The sequence below is a fragment of the Leptonychotes weddellii genome, chromosome 8 (assembly GCF_054177405.1).
Source record: "Leptonychotes weddellii isolate Sample4059 chromosome 8, ASM5417740v2, whole genome shotgun sequence".
Taxonomy (NCBI): Eukaryota; Metazoa; Chordata; class Mammalia; order Carnivora; family Phocidae; genus Leptonychotes; species Leptonychotes weddellii.
In genome coordinates this window covers 51,848,250-51,873,900 of record NC_138376.1, presented here as the reverse complement: position 1 = coordinate 51,873,900, position 25,651 = coordinate 51,848,250, and the positions used below count along the sequence as shown (strand labels likewise).

The following is a 25,651-nucleotide window of genomic DNA, read 5'->3' as shown; positions in this document are numbered from 1 at the left end:
GCTAACTCAGAGAGGACATAAAACAAAAATTCAGCAAAATTATTAAGAAGGGAAGGGATGGTGCTTTGTTCACTTTCGTGACTTTGATTACCAGTACACAGTAGTCACTCAGTATTTACTGAATGAATAAGGAATTATAGGCTTCAGTTAAGGAAAAAGTCCTCCCAATTTTTGGACAAACTCAGAAAATGTTGAAAAATTCCAGAATTCTGGAATGGAAGCTAATAGAATCAACATATAATAAATATTGATTCATCAAAGTATAATAAATCTACAGATGTATTTTGCCCCAGGAAATAGCTTATAAATGTATTAGAAATGAAGCTAACAAATTTTTCATGTTTCTCTTAAGAACATACAGAAGATTAAAGTGTTCTCTAAAATAAATGGAAACATGCAGTCTTGTTCCAAGAATAGTTTTAACGGACTTTAGAAAAAGAAGACTTGAATAAGCATTTGACAGTAACTAGACAGTGTCATGTAAGGCAAGCAATGCTATTCTTAGTATAATCTACACACAAGTAGAAATAATTCTCTTGGTCTTACCATCGGTTGAATAATGTAAACAACTCTTTTTTTTTAATCCCCTGAGAGCAAGGCTGTCTAGATACCTTGCAATTATTAATTTTACTTTTCAGAAATCATGGCACCAAGGTTCTGAGAGGACTTCAGTATTTTCATTATTACTAAAGCATCCTTTCAAACATAAATAAATTACTCCTGTAGTTTACATAAATCTTTACAATATGTCTCAAAATATAAATAAAATATTTTTATGTCAAAAAGGAAATTAGGATTAAGTTTGACAAGCTGTTTTATATGTATAAATGCAAGAATAGTAAGATCTTACATTTGTATAGTATTTTCTCAAATAACATTCATTATCTTGTCTTATATGGACATGCACTTTTTCATAGAAGTCATTGATCTTGTTTGATTACAAAATATTGCTTACTTAAATAGACTTGAAAAATAAAGAAAAAAATTACGTTCATTTTCGTGTAGTCTTCCATTTTTCAGTTATACACATAAACACTAGAATCATATAAACTATTATACCATTTTTGTTGAATGAGGATTTCCCTCCATCATCACTTACTGAAAGCACGTTTTTAAGGTTATATAACTTTTTTAGATTGTAAGTGTCCCGTACTTCATTTAACTACTCTCCTATCATTGGGTATTTACTTAGGTTAATATTCTTACATTATTAATTATAATGTATATGAGTCTGATTGTTTATTTAGCACTGGTTGAGAAGTCCACTGTCTGTCTTTGGATATATACTCTGTCTTTGGATATATATACTGCCAAATTAATCTCTGAAAAAGATCTCCAAGGTGAGATCTATGAGAGAGATACAAGAATCTGTATCTTACCACAGCTTAACAAGCATTACATTATTAAAAAATCACAGCTGATCTGACAGGTTAAAAAAGGTATGAGAATATTTAAAATTATTTATTTGATAGTGAAACTGAATTTGTTTCATTTGTTAGCCTATTTTGTAAATGGGTATCCTATACAAACTTGAAAAATGGGAGTACCAGGTTTTCCTATTGATTTGTAAGAACTCTTCAAATATAATTGTATCTTTTGTCTATTCTATCTGCTGCCAAAATTTACCCCAGGTTGTTGATGTTAAACTTTATGATGTCCATTTATATGCTGAAATTTAAATATGTGTACCTAAAAAAGTTATTAATAATACATGAATACACGTATTTTTAAAATTTAGTATAGATGGATATAGAGCAAAGAATAAAAATTTTCCTTTATAATCCCATCCTTCATGCAACTCTTTTCTGTATTTTGTTAACAGTTTAGAATACATATACACACACATATGTATAATACATATGTATCATATGTGGATAAGTCCCTCTACAATAATACATATTTTTAAAGAGTTTTTCTAAGTCATTATTATCCTTCTTCAACTAAGCTTTAAAATAAACCAAATTTTAACATTTCCAATGGTATTTTGATATGGATGCATCAATTATTAACTTAAAAACCGGTAACTTCCCATAATTATTTCTCTTTCCTTTCAAAAGTATGTTTATTTATTCAAATATCTCAGTGAAACAGTGCAAATTCTTTTCACATTAATTGCACACATTAAGATTACTTCTAAATGTTTAAAGTTCTTTGGGGCAACTATTACAACAACATGAATGATTCTTAAAGAAAATACTTCCCTTATTTGAGTTGTGGGGAAAGCCTCTAGGAGAGTATACAAAATTACTTGTATCCTGCATATGTATATTTTATAAGGAGAAGGTAGATACCTTTTTCAAAGGGGTCTAGTCCTCATTCAAATTTACATATAGAAATACATTCCAAAGCCAAATATATGTTTTTGTTTGATTCAAGTCTCTGATTTCTTCCATTAATATAACTGAGAGTGAAATACATAGTCATCTTAAAATAAAACATTTAAAATAGAACATTTAGTTCCATGGCCAAAAAAAAGGGGGGGATAAGAAAAATCAATTTAATTTCAAGAATAAACTAGTGGAAAAATGGCCTGAGACACAAACTGATCTGCTGAAATAAAACAATTTCTATTTCTAAACTATCATTTTACAAAAATATGTAAGTTTAAGGATGCTTTAAAAATTTGTCTAGAAATTCTTTTGAGTAAACTAATTGAAGAAGATGCACACTGTTGACAGTTAATCGTCTTTGCTATTTCATTTATATGCAGAATAATGTATATTTTAAAGATAAGTTAACTTTATGCGGAAGCCAAAAGTCTTCTATCAGCTAAGTTGTGATTCTACCATGATCAACCATTTGAGGAAGGATAAATCATTATTAAGTTTTCTTAGATAAAATATTTAGAATAGGAAACAGAAATCCACTCAAATAACTTGACAATGTTAATTTAAAAAAAATCCAAGTACCTTAACTTCTTCACATAGTTCAGTAAGTCGAGCTTCTACATCCATTTCCTCTGAAAGGAGTAAAGAGTAATTAGAGGAAATATTTCAATGTTAGATCTGAAAACTATTTTGAAATTATCTAAATACAGTTGGCCCCTGAACAATATGGGGGTTCGGGACATCAACCCCCACCCCGTGCACTCAAAAATCCATGTAGAACTTCTGACTCCCCTAAAACTTAACTACTAATAGCTTACTAATGATGAGAAGACTTATCAATAACAGTTGATTGTACATTACATGTATTATATGCTGTATTCTTATAAAAATAAGCTAGAGAAAAAAGTGTTAAAATCATAAGAGAATATACATTTATAGCCCTATTCTGTATCTATTGAAAAAAATCCATGTATAAGTGGACCTGTGCGGTTCAAGCCCAGGTTTTTAAGTGTAAATTACCTTTAAAAAACCAGAAGGTTGAGAAATATCTGGACTATATTCAATGAAGTGAATTTCAATGTAATATATTGTCATGAACACATTAATCATGCACATAACATGATAACTATTAAATTCTATGTTGTGATTATTAGTGTTCCAGTTCTCATAAGAGGCTAACACTGTCAAGGAAATATTGGCTGTGGACCTAAAGTAATTTGCACAACTGCATCACAGAAAAGATAAAACATATAGTTAGGTTTTACTGCATTTCATACACTGTAAATTTCAATAAAGTTTAGCATTTGTTTTAGATGTATACATGCTTTGTTTTTTTTTTTTTTACTAAAGGTGTTCCTAAAAATTTCAAGTCAAATTAATTTTTATAGCCAAAACATATTTAAAACATACCTGGAGCATAGGTTATTTAATGGTAATGAATGCCAAATCCTTTTCAACAAAAATTAAGTTTCTAATTTAGTTTAATACATTTTTTTCTATAAGATAGCCTAAAACTGAGTCAAATTTTTTCCATACAATCCTAATTTAATGTATGCTATAATCTCTATAAGAAGTGTACAGATTAATTTACAATTAAAATAATATTTATAAGGGACTACAGAAACTAACAGAAAGGTTTATTGGTTACTTTTTACAGGGAAGGAATTTCACTAAGGCCTGAAATATCTTTAGATACACCTAATTTTTAATTAGAAATCAAACTAAAATGAGTTCTCCTACAAGAACTATAGTAGCATAGCTGTAATCACACAAAATTCCATAATCTTGTTGTTCCACAATCTTGTTAACTGGTTATTCTCACACAAAGGCAAGAATAGATTCTAGGGACATCCCTGAATTTATTCATCAGCTTATTATCTCATAAGGTAGACTTCAATGTATACTTTGACAAAAAAAATAATATTTAAATTTGACAAAATAAAGTTACATCTACATGGTAAACACAACAGACCTATGATGTGAACAACAAATACTCCACTAGTAATTAAAAACAGCACAAACACACATATAGTTTGAAAGTCACAAAATATATAAATAAAGTTGTTATTAGATATTGATAGGTACCAAGAGAGAGATTGCAAATTTGGTCAACCCATTGATGACTAAGGAAATCAGCTAATATTTCACAAATTATTTCACTGTCAGTCAGTGGCTTTTAATGTAGGTTTTCCAAAATTAAAAAAAAAAAAAAACTAGCAGAACGTGTATTAAAATCATAACTTCCATATGTCAATGTCTGTTTTCACATTACTCAGAAGTTTTTCCTTTGGATCGGAGAAAATCAGCAAAATTAATCTTAGTAAGTTAGATATCCTACCTATAAATTTTTAAAAAATGAAAAACTTTAGGGCGCCTGGGTGGCTCAGTTGGTTGAGCGACTGCCTTCGGCTCAGGTCATGATCCTGGAGTACCGGGATTGAGTCCCACATCGGGCTCCCTGCTCAGCGGGGGGTCTGCTTCTCCCTCTGACCCTCTCCCCTCTCATGCTCTCTGTCTCTCATTCTCTCTCTCAAATAATAAATAAAATCTTTAAAAAAAAATGTGTTTTAAAAAAAAATGAAAAACTTTAAAGTTTTGAGTTTTGATACATTTTTCTAGTCTTTACATATAGGAGTATAAATGAATAAGGTGGTACATTTGCATATGGCTAGTGAGAGCTACTTCAATGCAAACATCTTAAAGAATTAAAAAAAAGCAAAAAACTTAATCTTTGAATTGATTTCAAAACCGTTTAGGATTTTTAAATGAGTTTAAAATTCTATTTTTTCTCTTTAAAGTTTATTTACACATATACAATTATATAGAAATGTATAAAAGTAATTCTTATTTTATGTAATTTATTTTATTTGGCTCCTGCTGCTAATCCAAGGTTACAGTGTAAAACATATTCTTCCATATTTTTCAAATATACACTTACATACAGGCACACGTCAAAGATACTGCAAATTTGGTTCCAGACTACAATAAAGCTAATATTGCAATAAAGTGAGTCAAATAAATGCTCCTGTTTCCCTAAACATCAGAAGTGCATGTAAAAGTTATGTTTATACTATATTGTAGCCTGTTAAGTGTGTATTGTGTCTAAAAAATGTACATGATTTTAAAATACTTTATTGCTAAAAAATACTACCATCATTTGAGTTTTCAGTGAGTTGTAATCTTTTCACTGATGGAGGGTCTTGCCTTGATGTTGATGACTGCTGACTGATCAGGGTAGTGCTTGCTGAAGGTGGAGGTACCTATGGCAATTTATTAAAATAAGACAAAAATGAAGCTTTTTCATGAAAGATTCCTCTTAACATCAGATGCTGTTTGATAGCATTTACCCACAGTAGAACTTCTTTCAAAATTGGGGTCAATCCTCTCAAACCTTGCCACTTCTTTGTCAACTAAGTTTGTGTAATAGTCTATACCCTTTGTTGTCATTTGAACAGTCTTCACAGTATCTTCAACAGGAGTAGATTCCATCTCACAAAACCACTCTTTCCTCATCCATAAGATGCAAGTGCTCATCTGTTGAACTTCTACCAAGAGAATGCAGTAATTCAGTCACATCTTCAGGCTCCACTTCTAGTTCTAGTTCTCTTGCTATGTCCACATCTGCAGTTACTTTCTCCACTGAAGTCTTGAACCCCTCAAAGTCATCCCTGAGGGTTAGAATCAACTTCTTCCAAATTCCTTTTAATGTTGATATTCTGACCTCTTCCCATGAATCACACATGCTCTTCATGGCATCAAAATGGTGAATCCTTTCCAGAAGATTTTCAATTTACTTTGTCTGAATCATCAGAGGAATCATTACCTATGGCAGCTACAGCCTTACAAAAGGTATTTCTTAAATAATAAGACTTGAAATTCGAATGACTCCTTGATCCACGGGCTGCAGAATGGATGTTGTGTTAGCAGGCATGAAAACATTAACCTCATTGAACATTTCCATCAGAGCTCTTGGGGGACCAGGTGCATTGTCAATGAGCAGTCATATTTTGAAGGGAATCTTTTTTTCTGAGCAGTAGGTCTCATCAGTGGGCTTAAAATACTCAGTAAACCATGCTGTGAACAGATGTGCTGTCATCCAGGCTTTGTTGTTCCATTTATGGAGCACAGGCAGGGTAGATTTAGCATAATTCCTAGGTGCCCTAGGATTTAGGAAATGGTAAATGAACACTGGCTTCAATTTAAAGTCACTAGCTACATTGGCCCCTAATAGGAGAGTTAGCCTGTTCTTTGAAGCTTTGAAGCCAGGCATTGACTTCTCCTCTCTAGCTATGAAGTCCTAGAAGGCATCTTTTTCCAATAGAAGGCTGTTTTGTCTACACTGAAAATCTGCTGTTTAATGTAGCCACCTTCATTACTTATCTGAGCTAGATCTTCTGGATAACTTGCTGCAGCTTCTGCATCAGCACTTGCTGCTTCACCTTGCACTTTGATATTATAGATACAGCTTCTTTACTTAAGCCTCATGAACCAATCTTTACTAGCTTCCAACTTTTCTTCTTCAGCGTCCTCACTTCTCTTGGCCTTCATAAAACTGAAGAGAGTTAGAGTCTTGCTCAGGATTAGGTTTTGTCTTAAGAGAATATTGTGGCTGGTTTGATCTTTTTTTTTTTTAAGTTTTTAATTTAAATTCCAGTTAGTTACCATAGAGTGTATTATTAGTTTCAGGTGTACAATATAGTGATTCAACACTTCCATACAACACCCTGTGCTCATCACAAGTGCCCTCTTTAATCCCCATCACCTATTTCACCCATCCTCCCACCCACCTCCCCTATGGTAACTATCAGTTTGTTCTCTACAGTTACGAGTCTGTTTCTTGGTTTGCCTCTCTCTTTTCCCCTATGCTCATCCGTTTTGTTTCTTAAATTCCACATATGAGTGAAATTGCTACTAAAACTTCCTATATAATAGCAATAAGGCTGTTTTGCTTTCTCATCATTCATGTGTTCATTGGAGTAGCACTTTTAATTTTCTTCAAGAACTTTTCCTTTGCATTTATACCTTGGTTAACTGGTTGGCGAAAGAGGTCTAGCTTTTGGCCTATCATAGCTTTCAAGGCATCATCTTCGCTAAGCTTAATTCTTTCTAGCTTTTGACTTAAAATGAGAGATGTGGAACTCTTCCTTTCACTTACACACTTAGAGGCCACTGTAGGGTTATTAATTGGCCTAATTTCAATATTGTTGTGTCTCAGGATATAGGGAGACTCGAGAAGAGGGAGAGAGATCAGGGAAAAGCTGGTCAGTGGAGCAGTCAGAACACATATTTGTTAATCAGTTCACCATCTTATATGGGTGTGGTTCATGGTGCCCCAAAACAATTACAATAGTAACATCAAAGATCACTGAGCACAGATCACTATAACAAATACAGTAATAATGAAAACATTTGAAAGATTGTGAGAATTACCAAAATATGACACACAGACATGGAGTGAGCAAATGCTGTTGGAAAAGTGGTGCCAACAGACTTGTTTGATGCAGGGTTCTACAAACTTTCAATTTGTAAAAAAATGCAGTAGCTGTGAAGTACAATATAATGAAGTATTCCTATATATGGGCTTTAGAGTCACTTTTTTTTTTTTTTTTTTTACAAAAACATGATTGTGTTTTACACACTTTTCTGCAATTTGCTTTTTTCTCTCAGCAATTCTACATGGAAATCTGGTATGTAACCCTAAAGTGTTTTTTTAATGACTGCATAATATTCCTTGGTGTGAATGCCTTATAATTTCCTCCATATTCTACTCTTTGTCAAATGATAGGCATTCATCTTTATTTTCAGCATTTTGTCACTAAGAAGAATACTATAATAAACATGCTTATACATATACTATATATGCTAGTACTCATATTTCCATGATACAGGTTAACCAAAGTGGGGATGCTAGGTCAAAGGGTAAATATATCCTATATTTATTTTCTAAACCCATCCATTTGTTCATCTACTCATTCATTCATTCAACAGATATTTATAACATAGCTCAGAAAATGCCAATATAATACTAGGTGTTAAGGATAAAAGATACCTCAGTAAAAATATTATTTAATTAACTCCATTATGGTTTGAATCAGGTCTTTTCCCACCCAACCAAAAACTGGGCCCTTTTTTATATAGGACTTTCATAAGCAGCATTCTGTACAGTTAATTTATAATTTAGAATGCTCAAATGTAAATTGATAGGCTGGCAATACAATAGTTTAAACAAGAAGTATGTTTTTATTGCTAAAAGGACACTAAAGCATGTAGGAAATGATCACAATTTCATACTATGAAATCTTTTAATTTTATACTTGCTTTATATGAGAATATAAAACTATATTCTAAAATAATGATCATAAGTAAATCTTTAACCTTTCTTTTTTCTTTCCTGATAATAAGATCAGTTTCTCCATTAACAGTTTTAGTGAAAATTGGCCTAATTTAAATTTTTCTGAGCTAGTTCTCATCTGAGAAGTAGTGAGAATTTGGCTCCTTGTTCATACTTCTGAAAACCAAGAAACAATATGATTTTATTTTTTATTTCTACAGCTTTTCATAACTTTTAAAAAATGTAATTGCAATGGGTCTATGCAACACAAAATAAAAACCTTCAGTATACTTATGAAAGGAGAGTAAGTTAAGTATTATTGCTATTCAAGAACAAAAGTCTAAAATATACAGGGAAATATATAAATAAAATAATGAGATCAGAATATTTACCTTAAAATATGTAATATTTGAATAGCAGTGATTTGATACTATTTTGCTTTTTTTGATACTATTTTGTTCGTTAAGTTTAGAACAATAAGAAAATAAATCCAAATTGACCTAAAAACAAAACTAGATACTGAAGATGTTTATTTCTGTAATATCATTAAACCAACAAATTCTGGCAATAAATACGGTTTCCAAAAAGTGCTCTTTGTAGGAACTGTAAAAAGAATATGGAAAAAAGCCAAAGGAATCTTTGTATTTACCATTTCAAGCTTTAATTACAAACTTCAATATTATAAATTAAGAAATTAACCAAAGCTTATCCTCAAACAAAATTGACCCTAGAAGTAAGTTCTAAAATAATAGTGGTAGGAATGTTCTATATTAATAAATACATATTTATGAAATTTGACACTAATTTAAAGCAAAGTTTCATACTAATAAAAAGGGATTATTTACTTAACCTATTTTAAACATACCTAGACAGGTGTCTTTCTGGGTTCGTGGTTGTTTTCTTCTGAGAAGGCGTTCATAAAGGACCTGCATGTTGGCCTTGGCTAGTTACAAGGATTGCACACAGCACTAGTTACTAAAACTCCTTTTACAACAAAGTTTACTAGAATTTTCCAACTTGTTATTAGTAGACTTAGTATTGATCTGACAGTGCAGTCAGATTAGAACACTAAAGCAGAGTCTTTCAGTTAGTTAATTAGCTTATTAGAATTGCAAATGATGTACATTCAAGTTTATACTGCTTTGTTCTTTTTTCTATTTAAATGTATGCACCATTCAACATTTCATAATCCAATATTATTTTTATGTTTTAATTTCTTAGACTGAGAATTTCAAAGCTGGCAGGGGTCTCAGAGATGAGCTAGATCAACCCCTGCTTTTACAAGTGTAGATACCAGGGCCCAGAAAGATTACATGATTTGCCAAAGCCTAGATTCCAGAACTTGTAACTCCCACTTCCAGTAAGAGCTCCTTGCACCAAACCAATATTTAACTACATGTCATCAAAAAAAAAAAAAAAATGTACATCATTCAACTAGGAGAAAAGAAAATGGCAAAAGCAGAAAGGAATTCAAGGCATTATTTTAAAAGAGGGAATAAAGTTTAGATACATTTTTTTAAAGCTTGGTAGAGTTTAAGACTTTTAAGTATACACTTATTTGGAAACTCAAGAAAAATATCAAATAGTAAAAAGAAATGCAATAAACATCCTCTACTCAAGAACTACTTTAGGGGCACCTGGGTGGCGCAGTCAGTTAAGTTCCAACTCTTGGTTTCGGCTCAGGTCATGATCTCATGACGTTGAGCCCTGTGTCAGGCTCCACGCTCAGCACAGACTCTGCCTGAGACTCTCTCCCCACTCCCTTTGCCCCTGCCCCCCGCTCTCGCTAAAATAAACAAATAAATCTTAAAAAGAAAAAAAACTAATTTATATCCACTTACTAAAACTGGTGAATATAATATTTAGTCAACAATGTTTTATGGAAGTATTATCTAGTGCTTGTAATTTAATTTTGCTAGGATAAAAATAATGTTAATAATTCAGAATATGTAATTGTTTTATTTTAAATAGTTAATAGTATTTTTAGATGTTCCCAGAAGATGCATTCAAGAATAAATTAAACTTTTTTAATAGAAAACATAAATATGAAAATTTTAAGAACATAAAATGCTACCAATATTTATTGAAGATGAGTCTTGATTTTAAAAATACCTAGGAACCTATAATAAGCTTTGTGTTGATGCCTATATGCTTTTCAAGTAACAACAAAAACTGTATTGTGCTATTTCACTCATTCATTTATTCAACAAATATATTCTGAGTAGGTAGGATTGTGAGGTACTAATAATTTTATTTTATCACTATTATTTGCTTATTTAAGACTAAAGTCTAGGTTTGCTTTAGAATTTGGTTTCTGATAAGATATCTTAATCAAATAATTTGGAATAAAGTCTATATTCATTTAGTAACTCCTGGAATTAAATATAAGGAAGGGCTTTTAATTATGATATTTTCATAATGTATAAGGTCAAACTAATTTATATACCATAAAATCCATCCTTACCTATGAGGAAATTTAAAACCTGACATATAATTGAATTATCATGCCAAATTAGATTAATAAACTAGTAATAAAGTGCTAATACTGTGTAAGCTATTTGAAATAAATCTGTGCTTTGAAGAGATGTTTGTTTTAATTACTAATTATATATTTTACCAGTAAACATTCCTTTTAGAGAGAAATATTTTTTTCTAAGTTAAAATGTGATTCATGTGTTTTTTATTCTCAAATATTACATGTTAAATCTATTTGAAAATTACATGCAAATAGACGTCTTCCTTATACAGGCATTTAGTGGCCCACCTCATATACGACTCTCTCTATTGAGTGCCTGGGTGGCTCAGATGGTTAAGCGTCTGCCTTCGGCTCAGGTCATGATCCCAGAGTCCTGGGATCAAGTCCTGCATCGGGCTGCCTGCTCAGCGGGGAGCCTGCTTCTCCCTCTGCCTCTCTCTGTCTCTGTCTCTGTCTCTTATGAATAAATAAAATCTTTAAAAAAAAAAATAAAAAAATAAAACCAGAAGAAGTCCCATCTCTCTAGGTGAGTTTCTCCTGTTCATCCCAATGCTGGACTGATCACTTATTAAAGGAAGAGAAGTCAAAGCTCTTTAAAGAGAGAGTCCCTATTTTTTCCTCAGCTTCTAGCTCAGTGCCTGACAGTGTAGGTGCCCATAAAAATCCCAAGGGAATCACACCAATAAGAAGTCTCACTCCGGGTGCCTGGGTGGCTCAGTCGTTAAGCGTCTGCCTCCGGCTCAGGTCATGATCCCAGGCTCCTGGGATCGAGCCCCACATCGGGCTTCCTGCTCAGCAGGAAGCCTGCTTCTCCCTCTCCCACTCCCCCTGCTTGTGTTCCCTCTCTCGCTGTGTCTCTGTCAAATAAATGAATAAAATATTAAAAAAAAAAAAAAAAAGGAAGTCTCACTCCTACAGCTACTTTATACCCTCTGCCTTTTGGATGTCCTTATCTTTCCTTCCTAGTCACGCACATCTGGTTCCCTTTAATCACCTTATCTTTCAAATGAAATCCACTTTGTATATGCAGTCCCAAAGCTAGTAAGTGACAGAAATGGTTGCAAACATGCACTCTAAACTACAAGATAATGCCTCTATGAATTCTACTACATCACTCAACATCAAAACTAGTAACAAATTTATCATACATTGGCTTCTGAGTTTCACACTTCTTTTCATAATTCTGTTTTTCAGGTACATGGTATTGTCCTTCATTAATATTATGGTTTAATAGTTTGGTAGTTTGGCCATTAACCAAAATTCATAGTGTGATTCTAAGATGTGTTGGAGTTCCAAAAACAATAAATTAAAAAATATGTGGAGCATAATTTTTACATTAACTGAGGACAGTGATAGCCTAAATTAGTTCTATCCTACAAACATTTCTTTCATGTTCCTAAGGGATTTTCCTAAGGGAAATAGAAGGATTCTAAGTATACAAAGTAGCAAGGAAGAAGAGTATTTCAGAGAACAGTAATCAAAAGGGTTCCACCATTTTTGTCTTGGGAAAGACTACATGAGCAAAAAAGAATAAATTTTCCTGTTGCTTGTACCTCTGTATATACATTGGGATACTTGAATTAAGTATTCCAAATAGTCAACTGAGTGATATCTGTTAATCAAATCCACTGGAGTAGCTGCTGATAGGCAGTGGCACGATATCCAGCATTTTCTCACAGCTGAATTTAAGCAAGGTACAAATCATTACATGTTCTTACAATTCTTTTATATCACCAAATAGGCAATTATAAAAAATAGGCTAATTACTCTCAAACCCAAGAATTATTTTCAAAAACAGTGACTATTTTTAAGAGTGCATCAATATTGTTAAAAGACTGGAATCCTTGAGAAACAAAGAAATAAACAAAGAACACTGATTAATTTAAGTAAAATTTAAAAGTAATTCTTGATTTATTCAAGTATATAATGATAAAATTAATTTATTCTGAAGATATAATTAAAATGTGCTTATTATGATAAGCTACTAGCTGACGTTTGAAAAAGAAAAGCTTATTAAACTATCATAAAAGGTCTGAATAAAAAGTTATTTTTGCTAATCCCAAAAATTTATCTTTTGCAAAATATGTACAAAAGCATTTTGCAAACTACAAATGGTATACAAAATCAAGGCAATAGGATTTTCTATTGTGTACTATAACATATATGCAGATATTACTGTTGGATTAAAACCAAGATTGATTTTTTTAGCAATTTAAATAAATTTCAAATGTTAAAACTGAGTAATGTTATTATTCTCTAAAGTGAAATAAAAGAACTAAAGATCTGAGATCACTTAAAACCAAATGTATATAAAAATGTTCCAAGTACCTACAATCTGCTTAGACTGTTAAATATTTGGAAGCACAGATTTAGTTTATTTTCCCATGATTCTGTAGATAATTACAACATTGCTTTCTAGTATGCTTTCTGGTTATATTTTAACAGGAGTAGTATATTGACATATATTTTTAAAAAATCTATCAAAAGACTCATTCCAAACTTAGCACCAAGAAGTTATTTCTCAATATCATAAAAAATTTTTTTAATTGCAGAAAGTACTTATCAAGAGTCAAAAAAGATGGAATTGAGAGAGAAGTAAAAGTGAAGCATACAAACATTATAGTTTTAGTACAGAGAAACTATGGCAAAGCTGCTAACTAGCAAAATGAGAATGAAGAGAAGACTTGAACTATAGGTTAGGTCTGGCTACTTTTAACATACCCAGTTCTAGTTTCTGACAAGAGGGAATCTCTTCTGTTACCGTAATGAAGTAGCTGTGCAATCCTTTGAAGGCTAGCAGCAAAGTGGCGCAAAGTGTATAATGAAAATGATAGGCATGATGTAGGAAGGAGTCTGCAATGATGAAGCTGCAACCCTAAACAAAGAATAGATTTGGGATATAGAGTGTTAGTTACCAAAAATCTAAATATATTACACTTGAAACTTAGAAAAATAAAGGAAAAAATCCTAAGCATTTATTAATTAGTTATTCTAAAACATAAAATAATCAGCAATATTGTAGGGAGTTGCTCTTATTCATACAAGTAATTTAAACATGCAAATGTGACTAATAATTTCAATTACAGTGGGCTTTTAAAACAAGCAGATTAAATTATGGTTTTTGAAAATTTGAGATTCAAATTCCATTTGCGCTGGAGGGACAGATACTCTCTTTTTACAGTGTAAGCCCCTTTCCTTCCAAGGGAATAGTGGTTGTACTTGTACTACTACAAGCTGGGTCTCAATTCTGGCAACTAATCTTAACAAGCTCCTTTGGAGTGATTCTACCAGTTAAGGGAGTAAGAGGTGATAGTAACAAGTTTAAAAAGACACTGGCTGTCAAAGATCTCTACCCATTAAATCTGGTAAATCTTTAAGTATCAGGTTAGTTTTCATAATAAACAACTGGAACCAACCAATTTAAGATCATATTTAACTAGATCTGTAAGTTGCTGAGCTCAAATAATTAATAAATAAAATAAACATCACATTCACAGGTGAAACAGTTAAAAACACTTCATTTAAAATAAGAAGGAAAAAAGGATATATAAATGTATCAGTTCTTACGTCTGGCGATAACTGTTTTGTGTAGTTAATACCAAAGACCACACTTTCAAGAGTAGGAATCACAGAATCTTTGTTTTGTGCTGGTGCATTTCTATTTAACCAAGTAGTCTTCACAGGGCGAGGAAAGCTGGAGGAATAAGTATTACATTAGTATTGTCATAATAGTCTATTTGAATGTTAAATGTTTACAAAAGAAAATCTTGTAAGAATAAAGAGCAAGGGCTTTGCAAGGTTATAATTTCTGAAGTATTCTTAAATTTTTCCTTTAAATAACTGGAATAATTATGAAAAGACAATGAATATATAAAAAACTAAGACTAGATGCCTGAGATAACTTCTCCATAACTGAGCTTCAGGAAGTCTCTAAGAATTCTAAAGATAAAACTGTGGGATCCAGAGTAGCTAAATGACAAATGAGGATCAAGCTTTAATTTGGAAATACTGGACTGTCAGAACTGGTACCAAGTTTATAAACTTAATCATATATGGATTCTACTTACAGAAATAAAGAGCTTCCCACATAAATGTAGAAAAAGAAAAATTACTAAATCTACTTGTTCTCTATTTCTCAAAAAGAAGGTATTTCCTTTCTCTTTACTACAAGTCTATGAACTCTTTTAAGACAATCTTCAAGTAGTTCAAGGTACTGTCTCAATCCCATATTATACGAACTACTGCTGTTAGTATTAACATTACACTCAATATACCAAAAATTCTATACAATAAGCATATTCTGTCTGAATGTTTAAAATCAGATACAATTTTAAGATAAAGTATTGACTAACTGTAAGTAGGCCAAAGCATTTGGACAGTTTGGCAGTTCGGCCAAAGGGAAAAGACAGGAAAGTAAATCAATTTTGCCATAAGCAGAAAGCAGTCTTCATTTGCAAAATCAATTTGCTTTGCAAAACTTAAATATCCAATATCCCAGCAAAGAAGGGAGGTGCAAGTCAAAGGTAAATTACACTTACTACAATGTGTTTTTCAGAATTGAGTCATAAAAGTTGTACTTAAAGTTCAAATATAAAAACAGGTCATGTAAAAAAACAAGCAAAGAAAGAAGTCTTCTGTGGGGTTACACTTATTATAAATAATTGATTTAAGGTCTGTAGTTGGGTTGATCATAGAAATTGTTTTAAATAAAAACATTTAAAAAGATGATACTGTAAAATATTTTTTCATTTTGTTTAGAAGAAAAAAAAATCCATCTATAAGAAAACTTCAGGAAAAACTTGTCAAAGAATAGTGAGGAATGTTACCCTTAACATGACCCCACTACCAGCATGCACCAACAAAAAGCTCTTCTTTACCCTTTCCTTGCTTCGCTTCTCCAAACTCTCATTTACAGGCAAGGAAAAAGGCAGGGAAAGATGCTGCTGCTTTCAAGACGAGGTTCTAGCCGCAAGAGAGGGGATGTGAAGGCCCGCGGCAGCTAGGTAAGCACAGCAACCTCAGCTGCTGCAGCACCTCTGGTGTCTTTCCCAGTCACTAACCAGAGCCAACAGTTAATCCTCTTGGCTTCTAATTCTGAGCCAAAAATGTCTTCTTCCAGTAGACGGTCTCTAGGAGATGAGCTGCCTTTTTCTCCTACTAGTCTGTGGCAAAAACTGCTGCATTGCAAGAGGAAGCACACATTTAACTCACTAGGATTAGTGATGTAAATATCACTAACTCTAGTCGGGGCCTTAGAAAGCAACATGAATAACTGAGCCAACCTCTGTGAATTGTTTGTACATTCCTCAGAAGAGAAACTAAGCCAGTGTTATCAAGAAAAAGGAACGGTTCAGACAGTTCAGTTACGATTCTTATTGAAATTACAAGAGATTCAGAAAACTAAAGAAATGCATTTTATCAATAAACTTCTAGCATTAAAACCTAACATGTAATTTAAAAAAAGTAATACTGTATACTACTTACTTGAAAGTTTTATTTCAAAAAAGCCACTTTTTTATCAAAGAAGTTTCATTCAGTTATGTTATTACATATTAATTTAGTCAATCAACATCTAAAATTTTTTTGAAGTTTATAATAAAATTATATAATAGGAACACTTGCCCGTACAAAAGTTACAGCAACCGAGAATAAGCTCTCAAAGGCTTACGAGGTAAGACAAAGATAGCAAAACAACCAGTTACAGATCTAACTATAGAATAAGGAAAGCAGGGACGCCTGGGTGGCTCAGTCGGTTAAGCGTCTGCCTTCGGCTCAGGTCATGATCCCAGGGTCCTGGGATCGAGTCCCGCATCGGGCTCCCTGCTCCGCGGGGAGCCTGCTTCTCCCTCTGCCTCTGTCTCTCATGAATAAATAAAAAAAATAAAATCTTTAAAAAAAAAAAAAAAAGAATAAGGAAAGCAAAGCAAGTCATTAGGAGAAAGACTTCTTCCTGGCCCTGTGCTCTCAAACCATGCAACACCACAATGGAAGAGGTTCTCACAGTTTTTAAAACAATGTAAGGATACATGCCATAAGAAGCTGTTACTTGTGGGCAGTATGTTAAATTGTATTGTTCTTCTATAAATTCTGAGGGTAATTATACAGAATTACCTACTTAGTTTTTCTGATAAAGCAGTTTAACATTATAACCCTGAAGCATCACCCCAAGTATCAGTTGTTGGAATAGGAATTGACAAAAATTGTAGACAGTTCAGAAATCAAATTAATTTGGAGTCTTTTCATAAGTTACTGATTTTGAAAGTGTCCATCTGCTGCCCATACCACAAAAGGATGATATTATATTGTAAAAAACTGAAGAGCTTGAAATACATTTCAATGTGAAAATACATTTCACATAACGAAAGACAATCCATCTCCCTATGGAAGTGGGCAGAAAAAATAATTATCTTAATGCATTTATTATAATCTAGAATATTATGTACCTTTAAGATAAAATGGTACATGTTATAGTATAAAAACCTTATTAGTAAAGATCCACAAAATTGATTAATGACTTAGAAAACAAGAATTATTGTATAGCACAGATTTAAGAAAAAATTAGGTGATCCAGGCAAGAGACAAAGAAACAGAAAAAACTAATACACTTTTTCAGAGCATGAACATAGTATATAGCATTGCTTAAAAACACAGATGCAGACTAAACAATGCTGTATGGTTATTTCCAGACTGCATTATTTTTCTTGGTCAGTTTATTTGACAAAGATTGTTTTATATTTCTGTATTAAAAGAGTTATCAATCTAATGTTCCCATGCTCTTCAATGTTATTACTCTAGTATAAAATGAAAGCATTTATTTAATATTTATAAATTTAGAAATTCCTTATTACTTTAATTACCTTTATCAAAGTATATGTTTTCACTATAAAATAAAAGATAATACATTAATAAGGACCAGAGTATTGGTTAAATTTACCTTATTAGTGGCTGGTGTAGTGCAACCAATGATGCATGGACTGTAACGGACACAACAGAAAGGTGGAAATAATCAAACATAACATTAACATGATGATGAAGGCCTCTATGGAGGCTAAAGTGCAGCTTCAATGTTCGGCTACTTATTAGTTGCAAGGCGTTCAGATCATCTGCCCTAGAAAAAGCAACACATTTGCATATACGTATGGCATATTTTGTAAAGGCTAAAATTTTGTAGAGTAGTTTAAATTATCAAACACTTAGTTACTTAATTACTTTTTTAAAACTTAAAATGAGAATAATTTTTAAAGCATCACATTTGCATTAGACAAAAATGTGAAATATAATAAGGAAATAACCAGATCTTACCTTTAGTTTTCTACCAATCCATGACATAGCCTGTTTTTCCACTAATGTCCCTATAAAATGAGTCCTTTTGATAGTTTAGGAATTACTCCTATCTTTTACTAAATTTTATTCCATAGGGAATACTGTTCATTATAAGGTTGCAGTATAATACAGATCAAATCCTATAGTAATAAATCCCAAAAAGATAGTTAAAATTATTTTTCATTGTACAAAACTTTGTTATTAAGTGCTGCTCAAAAGTAAGCAAGCAACTGGTAGATATTTGATTACAGATCGTTAGTCTGTTATTAGATTTATACACATAAAAAATTAAAACAATGTTATGAGAATGATTTCCAAGTGTGTTTGTGCATGTGTGTATTTTAACCCATACATACATTATAAATACCTATAGTTAACAAACTACTTACTCATTTCAGCTTACTTCATTTACAAAATTCTGACTTGGTTTGAAATTGAATCCCTTAAGGAATTCTTTATAATAAGCAAGTATTATAGAGGAACAGTAGCTACCACATAAAAAATTCTTATTCCTCCCTGATGATAAAGAGGACATCTCAAGTAGACGGTTCAAGAGGTAACTGCTTAGTTATTTATCCTACAAGTGTTATCTAAATTTATAAATAATTTTCAAGAAGTACTTCTACAAGTATGTTTGAAATGAGAAAAAAAAGTACAAAAATAAAATTGTTAAATAAATCTCTGATTCTTGTTTTAAATGAACACAAGCACAGTGTGTCCCTAAAATATATGACTGCATGTCCAGATGTGTGAACAAGTTCAGACTAGCCAGTCCTAAAACTTCCTCAAGGGCTCTAGGAATTAATGAACTAGAAACAACTGCAAAGTATAAAGGTCATCAGTCTTGAAAACTCTCTAAATATCAAGAGTCCTGCCTAAAGATGGCATCACTCATACCATAAGAAAGATGGTCAGTGATACAGTGAAAGAGAGCTCAGTTATATTTAAATGTCTCATCGTAGTGGTATTATATCAACGGTGGAGTTTCTAGAGTCTAGGAAATTGTTTCATATTTTTTCAACTTGTCTGATTTGCTACCTGGGGCTCATGGAATTGACATGGGTACAAAAGAGTAGGCCTAACTACTCTCATCAGACGCCACAATTAGACAGAAGTAGTTCAAATAAACAAGAAAGGGAGAGGCTAAATTCTAACAAGAAATTGGGGAATAGACAGCAGTTATGAGAAACTAAAGATTTTTAATTGTTTGACTAGCCTACTTACGAATAATCTCCATCTGTGAAGTGTAGATCCAAGGATAACAAAAAATTCATTTCTTCAAGGGTTTCTTCAATCTGAAGAGAAATTACAAAATAAGGTTTTTTGAATACTTACAGAAAGTTAGAAATATGCTTTGAGGCTCTACAAAAATATTTATCTAAATATATATGAAGAAATGTTTACCTTTTTTTCATCCAACAACATTTTAACTTTGAAGATCATGACATCATTTAAAACAACCTCCTCATTTTTATATAGAATTTGAAACGTTTTACTGCAAATCAGAGAATCATGGACTGAAGCTGGAAAGGCTAAAGTCATACCTAAAACAGATAAGATATGTCACTGACAGGTAAAAAGGAAAAATATAATACCAGTAAATTAATACTTTAAAATACTATAAGTTTGATGAATTACCCCAATGCCATTATCATTTTCTTTAACAGTATTAGAACATTTCTGAAAGCTTAACGATTTCTATGTAAAAAATGAGTAAGTACATGATAACTGCTATAAAATTGTTGTACAATTTATTTTAATCTGAGAAGGTACATGAGGAAATCTCAAGGTAGATTTTTAAAAAAGATTTTATTTATTTATTTGAGAGAGAGTGCACAAGCACGGGGAGAGGGGCAGAGGGAGAAGCAAACTCCCCGCTGAGCAGGGAGCCCGACCAATCCCAGGAGCCTGAGATCATGACCTGAGCTGAAGGCAGACGCTTAACCAATTGAGCCACCCAGGTGCCCCTCAAGGTAGATATTTTAAGAGGAATAACTTATCTGTATACCCAGAAGGAAGCAATTTAGTTTTCTGTAGATGCACAGTAAAGCATTTGATTGGCCACTGTCCTGGTTGCTGAGTGGTAACCTCTAATCCCCTGGAATAAAGAATTTGTTTGGCTTTTATCCCAATTCCTTGGAAGTGGCCTCTAAATCCTTAGAATTTCCTAGGACAGGAAACCACATGGGAGAACACCTAAGGCTGGGGGGGCGGGGGTGGTCATGGTCATGGTGGTAGTGGAGTTTATTCATGGTGGGCCCAGATAGTTTATGGTAAGGAGATGACTCAGGATGGGGGCTGGCCACACCAGACCAACTATGTGACTAGAAAAGTGGGGCCTGAGACACATGATGTGAGCCCAACCTCCAGTAAGAGGAAAGGGAGCTGGAGATTGAGTAATGATTCAATCAGGTAAGATTCCCTGATTGGCAATACTCCACATACAAACTTTCTGGGAAGGTAATGAATCCTGATTCCTTGGGGAGAGAACAACAGAAGTTTCACAAATCTGGGACCCTCCCAGACCTTGCCCTATGCATCTCTTCTTTTGGCTGGCTCTGTTATGTATCCCTTTGCTATAATAAAACCATAATAATAAGTAGAGTGCTTTCCCGAGTTCCGTGTGTTGTTCTAGCGACTTACCAAACCTGAAGGGTAATAAGAATAATAAGAACCCTGAATTTGTAGCCATCTAATCAGAAATGTGGGTAGTTTGTGGACCCCTGAAGTGTGACCTTAGGTCTGAAGTAAGCTCAGTCTTGTGGAAGACTGTGCCCTTTACCTGTAAAGATTGGTTTACCTCCGTCCAGGTTGTTGGTATCAGGTCATTACAACAAGGTGGAATTTAAACATTTAAATAAGGTGGGCACCTCTAAAGAGCACAGAGCAGAGAGTGGGATGCCAGAGTCTAAATGGAATAAGGAGGTGTCCATATGGAGTAGCTGCCTTATGTCAGAGCCTGTGTAGGAGGAAGAGGGCAATCCTGGTGGAGGGGTGACTTAGGGTGAGGTAATGGGAGCCCAAGCAAGATGAAAAGGGCGACCACATGGGAGAACACCTAAGGCTGCGGGGTGGGGGGGGCCAGTGCTGGAGCCCAAATTAGGTGAGGAGGTTGTCCTTGCAGAGAGGCAGCCAGGGACAAGGCACAGGAGTCCAAAAAGGATTATGGTGGTGAGGGTGGGTGTGGGCAGTGGCAGCCTGATACACTCTCCCGGAGGCAAAGTAAGGTGAGGCCAACATCACCCAACATCCCTACAGTAGGAACTCCTGGCACAAAGACTTAGTACGTTTAAGTGGGTTTGAGAAGAGTATCCACACAGAGAAGTAACCTGGCATGAGGTGCTAAAGCCCAAGAGAGCATCCTGAGGGAGAGGGAGAGATATGGCATATATGAGAGATCGATCAAATAAGAAAATATATTAAGGATAATGAGAGTCAGGTTTCTCACTGAAATCTTTCATAGAAAGGATAGACACATATGGAAAGTAGATATAAATATAAAATGAATCCTGTGGTACGGGACTGGAATTAGAAATACTGACGTGAACTCACGGTATTCGCAGTATATTTAAAGACAGGTGTAAACTTGTATATGCATGTGTAAATACATGTGTGTGTACATACATGTACTCACTAGCTCTGTCCACTCAAAGGGCCTGAGAGCAACACAGCGACAAATATTGGTTTCATAATACTATTTTCCATTAAAGGAACCAGAGCTTTTGGAGAAATGGTTGACTCCAGAGTTGGGGCACAGATAGGACAAGAGAAGTCTGGATCATCTTTTCATACCAGAAAGTAAAGAAGTGCTAAAAGAATGAGGGGACACATCAAAAGGACATGGAAGCTAGCTTGAAGAGTACCCCTGGTCATTTTGGGGATGAACGGAGCATCAAAATAAATTATGATAGTAATAGATTGATATCCATTGAATAACATAGAAACTCTTAAGTCTGTATGGATGTATACATGAATGAATGAAAAAAACACACCTTTGAAGGGAAAAAGAGTAAGTTTACAGCAGAGCAGTCTGAGAAGACCATCAAATGATCCAAGTTAACATCATTACTAATGTGACAAACAAATGTACCACCTACTAGGATATAATGAGAAGAACATATAGTATCATCTCGGAGATACTCTTGTCAAAGATGCATAACCTGAATCTAATCATGAGGAAATCACAGAGCAATGCAAATTGAAGGACATTCTACAAATTAAAAGGATTATAGTCTTTACCAGTTTCAGGGTCATGGAAGTAAAAAAAAAGACTGAGGAACTGTTCCATAATGAAGGAGACTAACGAGACATAACAACTAATGACCATCCATGATTTTGAACTAGATCATTTTTCTATAAATGACTTTACTGGGACAACTAGCAAAACTTGAATGGGTTGAGGATAGATGGTAGTAACATATCAACATTAATTTCTTGATTTTATTGGGATTACATAGGAGAATGTTATTGTTTGGAGGAAATAGATACTGAAGTATATGGGGATGATGGAGCATCATGTTGGCAAATTACTCTTAAATGGTTCAGGAAAAAAAGTTATTTATACCACACGTACAATTTTTCCTAAGTTTGAGACAGTTCTCAAATATCTCAAAGGAAACCAAGTAGAAAGAAAACCAATTTGAAGTAGATCAGAAACTTAACTTCCATAATATTTCAGAGAAGAGCTGAGAAGGGGAAGAAATTTTCCTCAACGGAAAGTAGATTGTTTTTAAAGCACCCAGGTAATGTGAAATTAGAATCTGCTGCCTCAAAAACCACAAGTTTTTGCTACTGATTTCCTAAGGATGCTGCTCCAGCGTAGCCCTCTCAAGTGGGGGCTTCTACACTCCTACTACTACTGGACCTGGAGCTCCTTTATTCCTTACTGATGCTTTTAAACACCCTTGGTCTCTCCTTTCTAAAACCACCCTACCACCAGCTTTGAATCTCTTGGACAGTATCATTCACCGTCTCATTCATGTCTGCAGTCACTACAAACCCTGAAAGCCCTCATTTCCTGAAGGCTTTATTTCCTAACTCAAGGTCACTTTCTCCAAAACTACTCTAGCCATCACACCTCCTAGGTTCTCTTTCTCCTCTCCTTAAGTGTTCTTGCCTTCTAGCCCTCCTTAGCTCCTCATTCCTATAGTCATTCCCTAGACTTTTACATTACCATTGACTGCAATCCCTCTGTAATTTAAAGTTCAATCAATAGCCTCTCTCCAGGTTACTCTCTCTTATACCACAAGTTCAACAATCTTTGACCCCATTTAATAGATTCCATGAATCCTGCACTCTTTTTTGCAATCCCTGTACTTTTCTCTCAAGATACCCCTTTCCTCCTTACCCATCCTAAATTCTATACTTCATCATTATCACTCATCCTTGCATAGATCCCAATTTGCTTTCTCATATCTGGCTAGATAAATCTCAACTTTTATAAATCGAACTTCCTACCCTGTACCCACATACATACTTGTACCCACAAGCTGAATGTAGCTGGGGAAAAATGCACAACTCCTCTGACCGTCTATACTTTAATTCATGATCACTAATCTCGAGTAGACCCTCAGTGCTGCTTAGCAATCATATTATATTTTCCAAATCCACTTTCTCTCCACATTCCTAGATGACTATTTTGTAAATTATTTTGTATCCTTCAGTCTCAACTGGGAACCCTGGTTCTTATTTCATGAGAAAATAATCAGAGAAGTTCTTTAAGCTCCATTACTACATCTACCTACAGATACACCTGGACAAATTCCCTATTTCTCTGTTCCCTTTTCTGTCAAAACTCCTTAAAAGATTTTTTGGTATTCAGTGTTTCTAATTCATCCCCTCTCATTCTGCCTTTAGTCCATTTTTGTGACAGCCAGTCTCCAAGATGGCTCCCAGTGAGTCTCACCTCCTGGTATCACATCCTTGTACAATTCCTCCAACAAAGTCCCAGGGTGATTTGTGTGAATACAGCAGAAGTAACAGACTTCTTGAGAGACCCTGAGCCAGAGGCAAGCAGCTAAACAACTTCTAGATTCCAGACCCAAAGAAACTATGACATAATGTTTGTTTTAAATCAAGTTTGGGGGTAAATTCTTACACAACAATAATGAATTCACACATTAAATAGGTTTTGGCACATGTAACTGCTCTTAGTAAGACCACTAATGTCTTCTGCTTTGCTAAATACAACAGTCAGTTCTCAGACCTCATCTTACCTGACTTATAATCAGCATCAGAAATAGTTACAGATATTCTCACTCTTGAAACACTTCTTTAATTTGGCTACCTGGACATTACACTGTTTTGGCTCCTATTTCATGGCCTATCCCTTTTTAATAATTTTTTAGTCAACGTCATTGCCTCTACCAATAGGCTATATCCAATATTTACTGACTGAGAAGGCTAGAAATGTTCCAACAGAAAAAGCAAACACTGCCATTAGAAATGCCCTAAAAGGGATTCTAACACAGGAATAAGAAACTGTGTACAAGATACATTATTCTAAATTGCTTTGGAATGACAATAATTAACCTTCTGTGAAAATTATCTATATCCTCAATTAATATCAATACTTAAAGCTTTTAAAAAGATGAGCCAATGACTCTTTAATTTTATTCTCAAATCAGGAGCAATGGGCAAAAGATACGCAAGTTCCTCCTACTCATTCATTTACTCATCCAATCAACAATATCCATAAATATTTGTTGACTGAATACCTAGTATGTGCCATAACAGTCATCTTCTGGGTATTGGGACATACAGCAAAATAAAGAAATAAAAACCTCTGACCTAATGGAGTTTACACCCTAATAGGAGGGGGGATAAAGAATAAAAATAATAAGTAAATGATACACTATGTTTCAAGGTAATAAGTTCTACAAAGTAAAGAGAAAAGATGGTAAGAAAGGTAGCAGTTTTAAAAAGAAAAGTCAGGCAATGCTTAATTGAAAAGGTGACGTATCAGCAAAGAACACCAGAGATTCATATGTCCTCTCCTCTACTATATGCCACTAGGTTGCTCTCCCTTGTTCACCTTCATAGAAGCCTAAAGGTTTATTCCATGGAGAAGATAAAACAAAGGCTCTCTGAACTTGAAGTCATGTGACAAAACTGAGTAGAGTATATGAACACAGGCATACAGACTACTGAATGCAGAGATACACAGAACTCCTCCTCTACTGGGTTTCCAGAGGC

General features: G+C 33.8%; 1 protein-coding gene across 8 annotated transcripts in view; it reads right to left on the bottom strand.

Annotated features, from left to right (window-relative positions):
- Positions 1–25,651, bottom strand: part of FAM135A (family with sequence similarity 135 member A) — a 101,801-nt gene that overhangs the window by 51,195 nt on the left and 24,955 nt on the right. For 7 of the 8 annotated variants that reach the window (XR_014147741.1, XM_031023965.2, XM_081828478.1 and 4 more), the window contains 7 exons: positions 19,862–20,001; positions 19,682–19,752; positions 18,069–18,242; positions 14,702–14,828; positions 13,856–14,009; positions 9,524–9,601; positions 2,910–2,959 (listed from right to left, as the gene is read on the bottom strand). Coding sequence is in view for 7 of the 8 variants with exons in the window: in XM_031023965.2 (XP_030879825.2) it covers positions 2,910–2,959; positions 9,524–9,601; positions 13,856–14,009; positions 14,702–14,828; positions 18,069–18,242; positions 19,682–19,752; positions 19,862–20,001 (794 nt within the window). In the remaining variant the exon portion in view is untranslated. Of the gene's footprint in view, positions 1–2,909; positions 2,960–9,523; positions 9,602–13,855; positions 14,010–14,701; positions 14,829–18,068; positions 18,243–19,681; positions 19,753–19,861; positions 20,002–25,651 lie in introns of those variants that run through there. The other variant, XM_031023970.2, reaches the window with a different exon arrangement.